Source organism: Bombus terrestris, chromosome 15 (assembly GCF_910591885.1).
Source record: "Bombus terrestris chromosome 15, iyBomTerr1.2, whole genome shotgun sequence".
Classification (NCBI taxonomy): Eukaryota; Metazoa; Arthropoda; class Insecta; order Hymenoptera; family Apidae; genus Bombus; species Bombus terrestris.
Genome location: NC_063283.1, coordinates 7,763,846 through 7,782,182, shown reverse-complemented (window position 1 = coordinate 7,782,182; position 18,337 = coordinate 7,763,846). Strand labels below are relative to the sequence as shown.

The 18,337-nt window shown below is 37.7% G+C and overlaps 2 protein-coding genes across 6 annotated transcripts in view; both read right to left on the bottom strand.

The window, feature by feature from the left end:
- LOC100642386 (speckle-type POZ protein) overlaps positions 1–16,531 on the bottom strand; it is a 44,209-nt gene extending 27,678 nt beyond the window's left edge. The window contains exon 1 of the mRNA XM_003401346.4: positions 15,876–16,531. Coding sequence (XP_003401394.1) covers positions 15,876–15,988 — 113 coding nt within the window. The 5' untranslated portion in view covers positions 15,989–16,531. The remainder of the gene's footprint in view (positions 1–15,875) is intronic.
- Positions 1–18,337, bottom strand: part of LOC100647246 (origin recognition complex subunit 2) — a 113,106-nt gene that overhangs the window by 8,522 nt on the left and 86,247 nt on the right. Inside the window, exon 12 of one of the 5 annotated variants that reach the window (XM_048412420.1) lies at positions 521–663. The exons of 3 other annotated variants lie outside the window; for them this stretch is intronic. The gene's annotated coding sequence lies outside the window, so the exon portion shown is untranslated. Of the gene's footprint in view, positions 1–520; positions 664–12,126; positions 12,146–18,337 lie in introns of those variants that run through there. One more of the 5 variants, XM_048412421.1, reaches the window with a different exon arrangement.

Sequence of the window (18,337 nt, the reverse complement as noted above, 5' to 3'; positions counted from 1 at the left end):
ATGTTTTTGACAGAGTAAGATGGATTGATTCGAATTGACATATTACAACGGTTCTCAACGACAGGTGAGCGAGTCTCGATATTCCCAGTACGTGGGTGTAAATATCGGTCAAATGTCGTGTCGGATAAATTTTATATGTTGGCGAAATTCGTACGAACGGAGAAAAGGGATTAAAACCACAGTTGCAGCATCTAGTTACGATCGTAATTTTAATGCAAATCGATGTTAAGATACGGCGGTAGCTTCCGTATTGCGACGTTTCGAAGCATCGAGTAGCATCGTAAATCAACGCATGTAAATAAAACGAGTCGAGATTGCTTAGATCGCGCAACAATTCTAAGGATGCAAATGATTCTAAAGTAAAAAAAGAAAATAAAAAGTTACATCGAAATGGCTCTCTAACTGGACCGCCTAATTGTAACAAATTAGATTTTACGATAGAATTTCAGGCGAAGATAAATATAATATCTTGGAAGCGTTACCTTTATAACGTCGGATTTTCCCCAAATTAGTCGCAGTATCACTCAATATCAAAGCTGTTGCGCATTTGATTAGACTCGTATTACGTAAACGAAAGATAAATCATTTCCTCGAAATCATTTTGCCAGGAACGTAGTAACTAGCAGTAAAATCTAAGAGAAGTCCAACGGGCGTCGATGAATCCTAGAAATGCAGATTAAAACGATGCATATTAATGTGACTCACGTCAGCGGAATTATCATTGATGCAAAGGTCAATGTAGCGTTCATCCTTTCTTTTTCTTCTTTCTTTTCAGGTTAATAAAAGTTTAATGAGACAACGTAAACAGTAATAGCTTTGCATTGCGCGAGTTAAATTTAAATCGTGTTTTCATCCCTGTTTTTCTTATTTTTTTCGTTCTTTCTTATTTCCCCTTTTCTGCCATTTCGTGCGTCATCTTCTCAATTATTTAACTGGCATTTAAATTCCACGGATATCGGAGAGTGTCATCGCAACAAATCGCATCCCATCGAACTATTACCGAATAAATTACATTCAGTTACATTTCGATTAAAATACCAAGGCATGCCGAAAGAAATGAATCTATAAGACGTTAATACGAACAAATTTTCCATTGTCTCGATTATGAGAACAGCTAGTTTCATAATATTGTTACTAAAGATTTTAATCTATTTACTACTCCGAGAGAACATTATCTATTCCACGCACAGGATTCCCATTACAGATATCCATGGTATTAATAAATCTCCTATTTTGTGAGAATAGTCTCGTTATTCCATAAAAATAGTCGCTCCATAAATTTCCCATTATACGTAAATACCAAATTTCATGAGGAATCTGTGTTACAAAGATTGGCTGCTATCAAAAGTAAAAGAATCTCGTAACACGTAAATTGATCACTTTCCAAACTACCGAATAAACGATTAAGAAATTAAACGGATTTTCTTCCATCTGTATATCGTAGAAATAATCTACTTCGCAATTCTAATCCTCATTCTGTTGGAATAAAACGATGTTCTCACACACGCACGAATATTTTAAATTGTTCGTCAGTAACACACTCACTGACTATTAATCGAATATCCACTGCTTTATTAAACGTATTAAATAGTAGATATTATGGTAAAGATTAAACGAAACACCTCACGATCAGTAAATCATGCCGAAAATAAAAGGTTACTCGAACCAAAGCTTTCATTTCTGCTTTAAGAACTAAATAAAAAGGATTAACGAAGAAAAATGATCGGAAAGCATCAAGATAACACTTTTTTGTGTAGTTAAAATCAAGGTGGCTAACACGTACTGGAACTGAGTTAACAACGACTAATGATCGGTAAGGAGACTTAAATTACCGTCAAACGTACAAGTGCACGGCGCACGTGATATTTCCAAGTCAGCCAGTGCTTCTGTATCTGTTCACCGCAATTAGGTACTCGGGCTGCGTTTCCGTAATGACAGAACTGCCGGGTGGACTTTCAAAGAATTCCAGGATGAGTCGTGCATCGTTCTCTTCGCTATATTCGCTCGCTATTTACGACGTTTCAATGGTACGCCGCGCGAACGTGACTCGATTCACGTCCTATGCCTTCGATTATTCGATTCTATCATTATTTTCTTTTCTTTTCACATGCATATTTCTTTATATCACGATGTACGTGTGAAGAAATTGTTAAACGATGATTACGTTTAACACGTATCGTGTCACGTTTGCTACGACGGCTAGGAATCCAAAGAAAGACGAAACTTTTGTCGAATAAACAAGAATGAACGACAAAATGATAATATTGCTTTTGTAAGTAGATTTAGATACTTCACTTTAAACTGTAAACGTTTAGCTTTTAACCTTCTTGGATACGGTGATTTGATACTTGTCGCGTAATATCATCCGACACTTGAGGATAACACGACGCGGGAGGATTTATCATTTTGATGGAACCGACAGTTATCACAATTCATCGCGAATAACCAAGGATCGCAGAAAGATGTCAAGAATGACCGAGAATAGTTAGGAATTAACGATTTCATTAAAAATTGCCATGAATCGCTGCGAACATCCGAAAAAATCATGAGCAATCGCAATGGTCGTACGGTATATGCAAATGTAAAGGTTAAAGGTTGAAGCACTCGGGAGGTCGAACTTTTGTTAGTGTTAATAACATTTTCATGACGTAAAACGAGTTGACAGGGTAACTCGGATAGATTGCAAACAATTATTCATGATTTCGAGTTTAAAGAACCGAACAACGGGACGTTCAAAATGGATAGAGTTAATCAAATGTACTTTGAAAACGTGACAGAAAACTTAAACTCCGATTCACATTATTCATATCCGTGAACCTTGTCACAAACTCAACTACTATTTCCTATTCTTCGACTCTAAATTTTCACTGACCTGAGCTACCACACAGATCATTCCGAAGGCACTTAAAATTCGAGAAACCAGAAACCTCTGTTTCACGATTCTAAATGTTTACTAGTTCTATCGTAGCAAGGATCTACCGGGGGAATCACCACAGACACCCAAAATTTCACTTTAATTTCGCTCTCTATTCACAAACTCCAGACGTTCATTCATTATTCATGACACGCGTCCCTTGAAATTTCCACCGATGCCCGGTAAACCACAGAATTGCTGGTGAGGCGGCTGGAAACACGAGAAGCAAAAAGGAGGTTGTTCTCGCCGAAAACCGCGACGCTCATGGAGGATTCCGTGGACCGGAGGAGCAGTCGAGTGACTTGGTGGCTAATAAGCCGGCCGTAAGGGCCCATCTGGAGGGAATGGACCTCGCAAATTGGCCATGAGGCCCAAGGTCGTCCGGTATATCCCACGTAGCGGGGCCAGTGGCCTCTGTTGGAAACAAGTCGGGGTCCAGGGAGCTTCCCTGCCCTTGGCAGGATATAACACGCCAGAACCAACAGGAGAAAAGAAGCCCTATGGCCCTAGAAGGACGACCAACCGACCAACGGCAGTCCTGGCGAGTTAAGTTCTCCGCTCCCCCAGGTATAAAAGAAATCTCTTCTCTCCGGCTGCCTTTCGAGAAAATGCCTACGAACTTCGACAGGCCACAGGAGCCACACAAAGGGGATCTATTTCACTGCTAGAACGCGTAACACCATCATCCTCAAGGGTATAGAATTTGTCGACCATTTGGACAATGACGACGTGAGACTGTCTATTAGAGGAGTTTACTAAGTCTTTGGTAAATACTTGTCGTTCTTTTCTTTAGGTAATTAGGTAATTATGATGTTACACGAGTACCTCGTAAGCTAAAGTGACGGTACGAATCCATTTTTGCTCTGTTTCTACGTCACGTTACGCAAGTACGCGATTAATATACGATTCTTAAGAAGCAAAAATGATTTACATCCATAAATTCAATCACTACAACAAGCTCACATAAATAATGCTAGATTTCAAGGTAAATATGGAAAATAGTATTCGTGACATAATCAGTTTTTTTTATGGATATATCGAAAATGTCCAAAGGAAAGCACTTAATTAGACTAACAAATTTCTATCTGGTTTCCATTTCCTTAATCGTATTCCTAAAAACAGGAATAGCAGGGTTATGACTGACCGACCCTAATCAAAGGTTAATCGCGTAATTTGCTACGTGATCGATAATACTGGAATCACTGTTTCAAGTTGTGAACCACTGTGCAGGAGCTTTTGTCCGGCTCCCAGGCCGGAGTGCAATTCGGGTTAATTGGAGAACAAGGGCGAAACTTTACGCCGAGCGAGGAAGCTCGACTTAGATGCTTTAGCCCTTGGCTGTAACTTCTCGATCGAGAGTATACTGAAGAGAATCGATTCGAAGGAATTTCGAAACGACCGTACAAACTTTCTTCTTCCGCTTTTTTGATGATAAAATCGATAGTTAGGAAACGATGTACCGATAATAACGCAGACTCGTATTATTATTCATACAGTTAAAAAAAGAAAAAAGGAAATATGGAATCTAAGTAGAAATATGTTTCGTCCATCAAATAATTTCTTTCTACATATTGCGAATATTCTGTCTATTCTGGCACCCTCAAACTTCCTATAAATTGATATAAATACTATCGACATTTCTCCGTTTTCACGAAACTCATCCACATTCGATCCTCGATCAAGTAAACAGAGCCAGGAATTCCTCGGAGAGAACCGACCATCGTCAACAAACCATTTCAGACGCAGACACACCCACGTGTTGGCCACCCTTAACGTTTCGTTCGAGAAAGAAGTGAGAAGTGGTGAGGGTCTATTGACATTGGGTATCGTACTACGTATACGCCGAGCAAAAAGAAAGAAACAGGAGGGAGAGAGTGTACGAAAATACGGTTGCCGTTTACAAAGAAAATCTTTCCACGAAAATGCTATTGTAAGATTTTCGAACGAACCTTTGAATCCTGTATACGCTGGAAAAAGAAGGAAAGAAGCGAAGAAACGACGAAGGTAATAGACTTTTTCTTCTGAAAGAAAATTTGTGAACTTCTATGTTAAAAGTATTCGACGAAAAGTTTCTAATAAAATATTGAAGCTCCTGAAAAAAGTTTTCTTTTATTCATGGTCTTCTTTAATATTTAATGGTATTCTTATTTTATATTTCATAGATGCTGTAAGAGGTATATACGTATCGAGTAGATAAAAATATCGAGGGCAGAAGGTCGGAGAATTGGTAAGATACAATTTTATTACGTATTAAGAAAAGCTAGGATTAATCTTTAATTTTTAAATAAATTAATCTGCTACGTAAACTAATTTATAGTTGCTGGAAGATATAATTACCGATTGGTGAATAAATAAATTTCAAGAAGCGGAAATCTTTTTTCTCCGTTTTTCCTGAGTAATACGAATCCATTAATTTTTTAACGTATAACCTCACATCATTCTTCTAACCTTATCAAAGACAATGACCTATAGTTCATGTGCTTACTAACGATGTCTTGTTAATCTACTCCATTTTCCTTCTACCATTAACACGACCACCATCACGCAAAACATCTCTACAAAAACAGCTTCAAGACCTTCGGACATTCTTCTACATTCATTCCTTTCTCGCAAGGAAAACAACCACTTGAAACTTCGTATAATACTGCGAATTTCAAACCCGAGAAAATATTCGTACTAACCTTATATCGTAATCCATTTGGTTAAAGCAACACGTCAAGCAACAAACGAAACAAATCATTTGGTAGTCCGCTACAAACTGACACGTCGTCTATCGCTTCCTTCAATCGACCCTTTTTACCTGCACTTTACCTTAACGGCAAGGAAAAATGGGAAGGGAAATTGGAAAAATAGTGGGGTGCTCCTGACTATTCGAACTTTCAGGAAGCTTCACAGAACATTATGAGTGAACATAAGACAAAAGATTCTAAAGGAAAAGAGAGGGGTCATACCTGCACTTTGTGTAAGTGAATCATTCAAAAGATTATACAATGAGTCATTCAAAAAATTATACAATAAATCACTCAAAAAATTATACAACAAATATACATTTATGAATAACCAGAGAAATGAAACTTAGACATTAATAATAACGTTCGCTGTAATTTGGATACTTGTGATACGAAAGACACGCTACAAATCGTCACAAGTGTTAATGAAAAATAACATAATCAGAGTAACACAGAGTGTTATCTGCCTAACGAATTTAGTCCACAACTTGTGTCCAACTTCTACTTGCTCAAAAATCCAAAGAAACAGAAGCAAACAAATGAGAAATCTATAGACTGGATCAAACCCGAGAAACTCGAGGAACCTTTTTAAACCTTTTCAAATCATTATTAGTCAAAGTAAGACAGAAATCTAGACAGAGAAACGTAACATCCTTCGGAAGATAGAGGAAGAAGAATTCGTGGAAGACGTGAGACCGTTTTTCGAGCTTTTGCATTCCACGAAACAGGCTCGGTAGGCCAACGAAGGGAAAGAGTGAAGAGGGCGAAAAAGCAAAGGGGACGTCGGTTACGGCCCTGTACCCTTGAAGCTGAAGGTTGCCGCTAGCGAGGGACAACCTTCCTTCCTTCCGTTCCCCCTCCACCTTCAGCAAGCGATCCACTGCCTCCACTGCCGCCACCGCCGCCGCCGCCGCCGCCGCCGCCGCCCTGACGCGTCCGCCTTTGTGCACGGCTTTATTTCATCGCGCACCGGACATCGATTGGCCTCGACTCTCTCCGTCGCGATATAATAATAGCGTTGAAAGTGTTTTTCCGACAAGACTATCACGGTACGAGACTAGAAACGAGGGTCCGCTGTGGACTTCCGGGAGAAAGATTCTCTTGGAGTAGATGGGGTGATGCAAGGTGGTATACAGAGCTTCGTTTATGATAGCTGCAGCGGCATGTTTGGAAAGATCGAACAACTTCAACACGTTCGATTGCCACGGTGATTGTCGGTTATTGAATTTTTTAGAATTATTAAGATAAGGCAAATTTCGTAGGCTAATAAATTTTCAAGGATGCAAATGATCCAGATAATAGAAAAATGTGCGCAAATGCAATGTAATATTTTCCAGAAATTAAATGTTATTGCGCACAGTATATCTCGATCTATTACGGTTCCCGGGGAGAAATATATTGTACTTGCAATTCGTACAGGTATATTGCTATAACGTTATCGCTGTTCGTTAGTTACGCACTTGAATTTTATGCTCAAGAGACTCTTTAAATATTCAAAGTGCTATTATTTCTCGATGATAATAAAGCGAGATAGAGGCATACAACATTCGAGAACCGTAACAGGGTTAATATTTTGTCGACCGATGAGTTTAGTACGACGTAAGTTATAAACTAATATTGGTTTCGTATGGACTCGATTATCAGTTGTTCTAGTAATTCAGAAGCGAAATATCTTTTCATTGTAGATATTCTCAATACAATTTTCATTTTAACACATATCATCACGCCTTATTTCTATAAAACGAGTTTATAGTAGAAACTGTTTCTGCTGAATTTTTAAGAAAAGTGTGTTCATTTTAATAAATGTCTTCAAACGTGCACATTTTCCAAGATATTTCTGAACGGTACATAGAAACCTTGTCAGATTTTACGAGGGTTAACTGAAAGCGATGCTTTTGTTCTCTTTACTTGGACATTACAGTTATGTGTAATATACGTTTGATGATTTAAGAAGGAAAATGAAATGAGGATTAAAAGGGTCAGGTATATGGGATACGAATATTTATTGCCTTTGAAATAACGGCAGATTAAATTTTTCGTGACTGCTTTCGAGATATAGAAAATCTATGCACTAATGAAAATTGAAGGAAACTGATACTCAAACACGCCAATAACGAACTAATAGCTTTACTCAAGTTGTTTCAATGCGATTGTAAAAAAAGCAACGGGAGTTTGATACATTTTAAAAATAAATTTAATTGCATTCATATTGTATATTCCAATTATAATACAAGAGTCTGATATATTTATTTATAAAACAGATCAGAATTAACAAGCGAAAAATACCAGCAACTCCGAGTTACGTAAACGATATCGAACGGAAAAATAAATAAAGATTAATTACTGACTTGGGTAAATGTACGTTAATACACGAAGCTAAGAAACAGTGAAGATTGATGAGGATTGGATAGAAGAAAAATGTTTCGGAAAAAGTGGGTGAATTAGAAACGCTGAGATATTCCTGGTAGATTTTCGAAGGTTGAGGTACGAGCGGCTGTCTGTGGGCTTTGAAAAATAGTGCTATCAGAGAGGCTAAGTGAGTGGAATTACCAGGGATAATGATAAATGGTTTCGAAGTTGCGATGGAGTTGTCGATAAAAATGTATTACCAACGAACGTTTCAATGACTGTTAACGTGTCCTATTTGTATTACCGTGTTCGATTATTTAATAGAATTTGCAAATGGTAATTTTACTTCTGGGAGTAAAAGGAAATTCCCAAAGTACCGAAGTACAGAAAATTCTATAACGAGATTGCTTAATCAACTGGCAGATCTTTTATTTATAAATTTATCGAACAACACATGCGTAAAGGATGGACATTTAAAAATAAGGAAATCGATTCTTCAAGAAATCAAATCTTACAAAGTTATAAACATCGCATTAATATCGGGATATCGTATTAATCAAATTAAAAAAAAAGAAAAGAAACAAATAACAGGGATGAATGTTTTTTAGAAAAACGTTTAAAAGCATTCCTTATTATTAAAAAAAAAAAAAAATAGTAATTTTCTACATTTTATTACTTGTTATGGAATTCTTCTACTTCAGTAACGAGATCAATGCCAATAAAAATAATAAAAGATTAAAAGAAGCACGAAGAGTGTGTACATAAACAAGAATAGCAAGAGAACGACAAAAAGTACTTTATTTCCAATTCAATTCAATTCAATTCCATTCCTTTCGTCATTGAATTAATGTCAATCGTTCCTTCCTACACCAATGACAATTATTCCGTCCTCCACGTACGAGCACGTAAAATTAGAGAGCGCTAACCAAGTTTACTCAACCGTTCCACGCAGCGAGCCTCGCTGAAATGTATACAAATTGTTATACGGGAAGGCAAAGGACAGTAAGAATGCTTCGGAGCACCAATGTCCACGATACGATGATCGATCGAAGGTTCTTTCGCTTTGTGTTCGTATACACATTGGGAGAAAGGAGAATTACCGACGACGTGTAACGTTGTACTCAAGGACTTGGTTTTTCCATAGGAAAGCAAACATATCTAGAAAAATTGACGCTAAATTAAGGAATTAATAGTAAAGGGATAACATTATTAAACGATTCAATAAAATATCTAAATGAGTGAATAATAAAAAAAAACGAATTTCGATAATTATCACATAAAAATCAGTAAAAAATATTACCACGACATTAAAAGCACGAGTAAATATTTTGAAACACTCGGTGTCGGCCTTTTATGATTTTCAAACACGTTCAAATTACCAAGACTACGGTGGGCAATCGTTTAAAAATAATCGCCGGGCAATTACGTACTTCGAGCAGACTTGTTAGTCGAATTATTATAATTTGTCACCGTCACGATATCTTTCGACCAGTACGCACGACCGATTCAGAAAACAAAGTATGATTTTTCATGAAACGATAACATCGCAAATGTAATTTTCGCACTTTCCAAACGATATATGTAAAAGTTATTAGAAATTCTCATTGCAAATGCTACGACAATTATATATTTCTTTTTCCCAGCTTCCTGTGTTCCTGGTGTCAGAAATGTCAAGCCCCCGGATCAGAAATATTGACGATGATAAGCACGTTTGTTGCGCAACACGTTACAGCACTTTTTTCAGAGATAACATAACACGAATTTAGGTTTGAAGGTAAATTGCGCAATTTTTGGTAACCGATCTTCCGCGTTTTCCTAATACAAATACGCGTCAGTATTTTACTTATCTACTTATCGAAGCTTGATTACAAACAATGTCGGACAAAGGAGAAATATCATTAAATAGACGCTTGCTGATAGAAAGTTAGAAAAATGGATAAAAATATAGGGAGGATGAGACAAACGTGAGTAACAATATTGTTCACATATTGCCCTTTTACCATATTTTTCGCAGTACTCTGAAAATGAAACGATTATTTCAAATCTGCTCGCATTAAACTAACACGAAACAAAGATAAGATGTGTAAGAGAGCGATATTTTCGTATGATTAATCGATGGAGATTAGCACGACGATGAAATTTCTAAAGTTTCCACGGGGAGATCTTAAATTTACGCGGCGTCGACGGTGTTAAGAAGGTGACGAGGACGCGGAAGATCGATACGATTTCAAAGAAACAACGTTCTATTTCGGGGTAATTCATTGCCTTGGAGCTAGGATATTTCCAGACTTTCCTCGGAGAAAAACGGAAGAGCGACTAGAATCAACAATCAAGAAAAGATCGCAGACAATATATTTAATAATTCAAAATCATTGACGATCTTCACAAACATTCTCCTCTGTAATTGTATAAATACAATTGATACTTATTTATATTATATTAGTACAATTTATTTTGGTTATCATCTGTTTGAATTGAAAGAGAAAAAGGGACTGTAAGAAATGATACATAAGATTAATGTTTATCTAATTTGCAGACCTTCATCAATATGTATAATATACTGTGTTTCAACCGTTCCTTGTGTATCTCTTTTAATTATAATATTTAATGCATTTTAGTATATACTTTACAATTGAATATTCGTTTGTATTATAAAATACCTATGGAAAATGCACGATGAACGATTTGTACTTGGGAAATATAACCTTCGTATGATTTTCCAATGATGTTTCAATTTAGTATCAATCGCAGATACGATGGTCGATAAACAAAAAAAAAAAGAAGTGCGTATTACAGTTACGAAATGTCGTCTCTTAGTCACAGTGTAAATTATTCATAAAATGATGTGTGGCAGATAGGATTTATGTTCCAAACATAATGAGTTACTAGATAATTTCATTTTGTATTCTTCGGATTCTATAAGAAAATACCTGTTCGCCAAGAACTTTTGCACTTTAATAAGACTCATCTTCTATTACTTCGTATTATACGAATCGATCAAAGTGTTCAGATACATACTTATGAGTGTATACGTATGCAAGCGTATACAAGGGCAAGAATATTTTAGATGTCGTCAGACAACGATAATGAAACAGCTGTGTGTACACGAAGGGGACAAAGAGCATTCAAAGCGATTTCTGCCTTTTTCAGTGTGCCACTGACGAGAAAATATTATGACGCAAACGCGATAACGCCGTAACGCAAGGTCGAAGAGCTTTTCCGATTCATCTAACGTGACAATCAGCGAGCACGTTATGCTAAAAACTTTTACGCTACCGAACACGTCGTCAATGTCCTCGAATTTATCGCCGAACCTGTATCGCTTCACCGTGTTTCCAACAGATGGAAATTAACGTCCAATGACTCGCTAAAGTGTCTGAAATGTTGATACGAAAACCTTTTATGAACGAATTATGCGCGTCGCAACGAAACACTTTGACATTGTATTAGCATTGCGATAACGTTGTAAAACAAATTCGAAAATATATGCGGAAGCCGCGAGGTTACTCCAGCCAAATTGATTAATTTTCTTTAAGTTTTTCGAAAACAAAACAATTAATTCTAATCAGTTTGGTTTTTCTATGACTTAGATGACGCCCGTTACACGCGAGTTTAAAGTTCGATGCTGATCGATTTCTTGCGCTAATTCCTTTTATTATGAAATGGTAGATCGAGTAAAGCAACGAATCGCGAAAATTATACCAAATGCCACCGCGGAAATTTTACCAAAAGTCAAATAAATCATCAAATATTACAGTAGTAGTTGAAATTAATTATTCCCTTTCAAGGAGATAAATTGCGGTAAAATCAGAGGATTAATTGTAGGTAATCTACAGCCAATACGTTTCCCGTGGTTCGATAGATGTTTCTCATGGGATTAACGCAATATCGTAGAAAGAGAATTGCATCGACCGACATCTGTCCTAGGTGAGGAACTGCCACTACCCAGGAGTCGATCAATTCTCATCGTAAAGCGTTTAACGTAATTTCACCAGACACTGATTGATCGTGGAACGACAGTCGATTCGCTTTGAGTTATGTTAATGATTTGAAATTACCTTTCGCGCAGCGAGTGTCCTCGGGAGAAACGCTTCTCTTGCCAATTAGACGATTTTACGCGATTGGTTAATCGCTTGGGCCCTATTACATATATCTACGCAGAAAGGAGTCAGATTATTCGTAGACGAAATTAAGTCAGATTAAATACTGCATATTTCACATAGTGTAAATTAATACGATGTATTTAAAAAAAAAAAATCAAGATTTATTCGTGGTTCACGTAATATAAATCGTAACCGTTTTGATAAGAAAGACCAACGGAGTGATTTTATATTCGAAATTCTGTTCAAATGTGAAACTTTCACGTGTGAACTCGAGCCAGATAATTTCGGAGAAGTTATGATAGCGTGAACTTTCTATGTACTTTTAGTGGCTTTATTGCGAACTACCTTGGTTTCGATTTTGTCAGAGAAAGGGTCGAGGTAAATCAATGCTTAAAAAAGAATGAAAATACGGTCAAAAAAAAAAAAAGAAAAAAGTAAGAAAGAAAACAGTATCAGTCTAAAATATGAAAAGTCACTCAAACAATATATATCTTCATTGATTCGCGCCTAAACAAAAAAGAAGAACATGAAAACAGGTGATATATTTTCAAGCATTTATCGACCGTTAAGGAACAGTAAGATCGCGAATTTTTTAAGAATTTGTCGGGACGAAGGAATAAAGAAGCTGAAAAATACACGAAGTTTCTAAATGTTTATCGATACACCAGGGAAAAAGGAGTATTCCGAAAATAGTAGCGCAGAGTTCCTTAACAGCGTATCGTCATTTAAATGCCAAAGAAAAACCATCTGAATAATTAAACATTCTACATCTTTACGTTCATGATACATTTATTATCGATAGACTACCTTACACAAAAACTAGAAACTGCTCGTCGTCGAATACAAATTCCAACGAATATAGGAAGTTAATTCCAACAACTTCATCCACCACTATCCAACGTGGTAAACAATATTATAATGACAACTTAAGCAAATGTATATTTAAATGCATTGATGCATGTGCAATCACGTGTACGCTTGTAACCCGCTAATAAGTTAAAACGCAACATGTACTTTTAATCCATCAAACACTGAGCAGGTCTAACCATAAAAAACTGACTGGTTGGAAATGTAAGTTCGCGCTAAAGTTTAGTTGTACAATGTCAAGGTTAGCAGCAGGTGAAGTTCCACACGATCATCGTAGCCGCATTCATTAAATTGTAATTATAAAGTCGAAGATCTGCTTATAGCCTCGTGATTCATCACTTTGGTCGATAGCGTTCTGCCGGGCAGGAAGTGTAATGAGTAATAGTCTTCATCAAGAGGAGGTCTGTCGGTGAAACTACTAGTGGTACGCCCATTTGTCGGCTCGTACGATACCCTACCATTGTTTAATTCGCTACATTCAATTACTAAATGTTTCATTTGCCCCGACACTATTCTCCCCCACCTTTATTAAACCGAATCGAACGAAATATTACAATAGAGGCCTTCAACGTTGCGTCCGCGAGATAAACCAACGTTCGATAAAGCAGCCACAAAGAAATACATTCTAACCGCTGATGGTTTAGAGCACAAGGCGATGTTGTTGTGTTGGCGATGGCATACGAGCACGACCACGGGTTTGGTAGAAAGCTTCATTGCCAGTTCTGTCACGATTCGATCGTACGCGAGCATAAGTATGTGCTACGAAGGCTGTTTACTACCACGCTGCGTATTCTATCGCGCTGATAAAAGGTTTGAACAGAGAAAGTAATATGCAGTGGCGGACAAAAGAAAGTTTATAAAATAAAAGATATAAAAAGCTGGAATAATTTTAATAACGGATTTATATTTAATAAGATAATAATAAGAGCGATCACTATGTAAACATAATATACAGTGCCGTGAATAATTATAAACTCGACCCCTGTTTCAGATTTTCCATAATATTAAAACAAAAATTCAAGATAAGATCGTTTATAATTATAATTTTATATTGTAATATAAAACAAAACTGACGATACAACAAATAAAACTTTCCTTTTCCCGATGCGTGGAAAAGTTGAAATTTCCTCTTAAAACTGTGTTTCTACCTGTAAAAAGATATAAACTCAATGTTAATTTTGTTACGTTTTTATCCGATATTTAATGGATCTGTTAAGTATATCTATCCACTAACTTGTTTGAAGTTTCATTTTGAATATCCGCCCGCAAATTTTATTATCTTTTTAAGACCAAAATTCACAGTGTATCAATCTTGAACTTTCTTTTATTCGCCGATATACATATTCGTGATTATGATCCGTTACAAAATAATCTACAAAAATTCATAACTTTCTTCTGAAAGCATTTTTACAACCTTGTAGAGGTAATATTCGTTACAAATGTACCAATATACTTTTAAAATGAAGTCTTCAGTCGATACAACAAACATAGATTATCTTAACCTATACGCTTGTTTGTACGTAACTATATATTTATATGTATACGTTAGGCAGCGTGTGTAGTGGCACCGATTGTCGATCGAAGAATTTTCTGAACACAAAGAAAGAGAAAGAGAGAAAGAAAATAACTGACCGGAAGATATGATTGTTTATGTTTCTATGTTTGAATTAAATTGACTCATATTCACGGTCAAACGTTTCAGTATAAAGGCAGATTGTCGAACCGTGACGAAGCCCGCATCGTACTCGGAAGGTCGACTTAACGTAAAAAGGTGTACTAACCTTGACGTCTTTGCTTCGCCATGCAACCGACTTGACCAAGAACTTTCAAACTAATAACGACTCCCGGTATCGTGTACGCATCACGTCGAGAAAGAACACATACGACAGCTATGTAAATATACCCGTGAGCGTATATAAATCTGTTAAATCTGTTGACTATAGTTATATGGTAGGAATAGGTCGTTGACCAGCGCGCACTCTATGTAGCAGATACCGGCATCTGCAGCAGAATACTTCAAAACAAAGGGACACCGGTATACATTCGCGAAAAACGCATTTCTCGTGTAAATGTGTAAACGAGTTCTATCGTACTATTGTAAAAATAGAATGCAATTTCCTACAGATGTATAATAATTAGCGTTTAATTTAACGATTATTATTTAATTACCGATTAAATCCTTAAGAATTATCTGAAAAAAGATTATCTTATTAGGTTAGCGCATATGAAATGTCTTCCCAAAGTGTGAATTTGACGTGTCACCTACTAAATTTCGTTTGAACGTTAATTGTCAATCACATTAAAAAAAAAAAAAAAGGAAATTTAGTATAAATTTTGTATATACGATGTCAAGAAGACTTTTAATAAAGATATTAAAATCTTATTATGGTTTGTTATGAACGTCAAGAGGATTCGTGGATTTTCTGATATTTTGCATTTGGAGGTTAGAAGTGTCATCTGTTCTACATAGACAATTTGTCAATACATAGATTAGTTCGCTAAGAAGAAAAACGAATCATGTGACAGTTAACGTTTTATCGAGAAGATCGACATTTCATTGGTACCGATCTATTATTTCAATCGTTGGGAAAAATTTAGTAACGTCAGTGGTCTGTGACCATCAGAGCCATGGCGAGAAAAAACAAATGCCGGTCACCGGTGACCACCACAACGTGTTTGACCTATCACGATGATACGATTACGCATAATATTATCGAGATAAGCCATGAATAACCCGAAATAACGAGGTCCGATAACGCTTGACTACGTCGAACCGTGGTATCGGATCAATAAAAATACTCAATAACATTGAACGAGGTACGAGAAAGAGGAAAAACAAATACATCCGAGCAAAGACCCACCCTAAACGCGATGACGACGAGGTTCGGAGTGTTGAGAGTGGAAAGTACGTACCGCGCCAGCGCCATCCTGACATGAGATAATCCAGGTCCCGTAGGTGTCGAGAGCAAGGTATCCAGATCTGGAAAGAATGGTTTATCGCCGACACTAAATCCCACTGGACACATGCGCGTAAATTCCTCGTCCTCGAACACACGAGCTCGTCATAACTTCTGGCCCTGGGCTTCAAGGAGCCTCTCCCCGTAATTTCGTTCACTTCGATTTTCTCGAGTAAACTCGTGGCGTCCTCGCGCCTACAAAACGCAGTCAGGGATTCCCTTCTTATCCCTGTCTCTAGTGTACCACTGTCACTACCGCATTTTCACTGCCATGTCTGTGGCGGCTCCGTAAAAAAAAGGCCTTCGCGACAGTCATTCACGGCGGTTAACGAGCAGCGACAACTAAACTGTCGGTGAATCGAGTGTGTACGACGGAGAAAGACAGAGAAGTGTAGGAGGAGTACACGGCGGGAGCCAAAGAAACGATCGAACGAGAGACGAGACGACTGATTCGAATATTCGACCTCGGTTTTGTCAGCCGAACCGAATTAATTTCGTGTACGCGTGATTACAGGAGCGACTAGAACGCCGAGAGCGGATACGCCTGCTCGGAACACAGTTCGCCAGTCACTATTCCAACTCCGATCACGGCGCTGGCTCGACTGAGCTTAGCTACTGAGCGTCCGCGAGTCCCCACCCCTATGGCTGCGGCCTCGTACGCTTTCGTTACGTCTCGGTCGCGTTCGACTGAGCTTCGGTGATGCTCGTGTCTTTTCGCGACCTCGTGTCGCGCTAGAACGATGGTTCACCGCCGGGTACCCCAAGGCTCCCTCCTACAGGAAGCTCCTCTTCGCCAATGCAAGTTTTCTGGCATGCTGCTACGAAATTATATGAACTATGTTCTCATACGTAACGTATTCTCGAAAGGTTTCCTCAGCTAGTTCACACACTCTTCTCCCGACCGTCTTCTTCCGAGTCACGTTCTTTATTCAGCCACGCAAAAATAATACCGATGATGCTTCCGATATTTCCATTCTCTGGTAATGCATGTGTATGTATATACACTAGGAGGAAACGATATAGCGCGGTCATAAATTACAGTAATAGCATTAAGAAGCTACGCTCATTGATGTAACCGCATTCAGGAACGTACGCGTTTTGTAGGAACACTTGCACACTTTCATAGGTGGAGGCAATTATTTCTCCCTCCAATTAAAGTCACGTGTATGGCCATTGTGTAAAATATATTTCCGTTTCTGGAACGTACTGCTATGTATAGATTATACCGTAAAAAGCCGTAAAAAAGCAAATTTAATAAAACGTATCCAATGTGGGCGTTGAGAATCGTTCCACCCACTACACTCTATTCGTAAATCGTTGTACAGGCAAATAAATTGGTTTTACAAAAAATAAACACGTGTTCTGTTTAATACGCTTTGTGCGAAAACTATTGTATTTTTACGATCGGAAAGAAGAATCGGTGATTATGGATGTTTGTAGATATAACCACAGATTTGTTTCATATTCCAAATATTATGACGAGCACACTCTATGTATCGCAGCGCGTTTAAATTTCTCGTGAATGTTTAAACTTCCTCTTTTATAACATTGTGTCCATTAAGCGGAGAATATTGTAATTTATCTAGTTTTTACGCATTTTCGGTAGAACTACGAGATGGCAGAATAATAGAACGGAATTATTCATGCCGCTCTCGATTCCACGTATACCGGGAGCATTCAAATCAGTAATGAAACCCGCGGTATCGTTTACGAATTCACCGGTACACACAATATATCGGCGGAACGTGTGAAAGGTTTTTTCGAGCGTGCCGAGTGTATTGGTGCTTTCATGTCACCGGAAATGGAGAACAAGCCTCTGTTCGTCGAATTACACGAAAAAGAGGTCACGAAAATGTTTTATGGGTGTTTAAGGTGGTTGTGGTTGGTGTCAATGGGACCGTGACGTCGTGCCGGAATCACGCACGACGGTCGTGACATTGTGAAGAGAATACCGTATTCGTGAACTAATGTAACACGGAGATCGCCATGCAATTAAAGAAAAAAAAAATTCCCTCGTCAGACGAATCTTTACGTTTACTTCAATATCTTCAAGGTATACAATAAAAATATTTTTCGTATATCCCTTTTCTTTCGTAATTGCGACTCTAATCTGATCTAACTTCATCCCCTTACAGCATCATATTATACATACAATACATTGTTAATCGACAAGTAAGATTTTACGTTCGAAAACTCCTCGTATAAATTGACTACTTAATTGACATTTATAACAGGAAAGGCCAGTATCTACGTGTTACTACGTCACCAATGATATTCCATTAACCGCATTCGTGACTACGGCAAAGTCAGCAGTTTTATGCAATCATACGCACGGATGCAAGTTTAAGGTTGCACGGATCTCGTTGGCTGATACGCGTGCTGCTAACGTGTCCATAAATTAGTGTCACGCCTCGAATA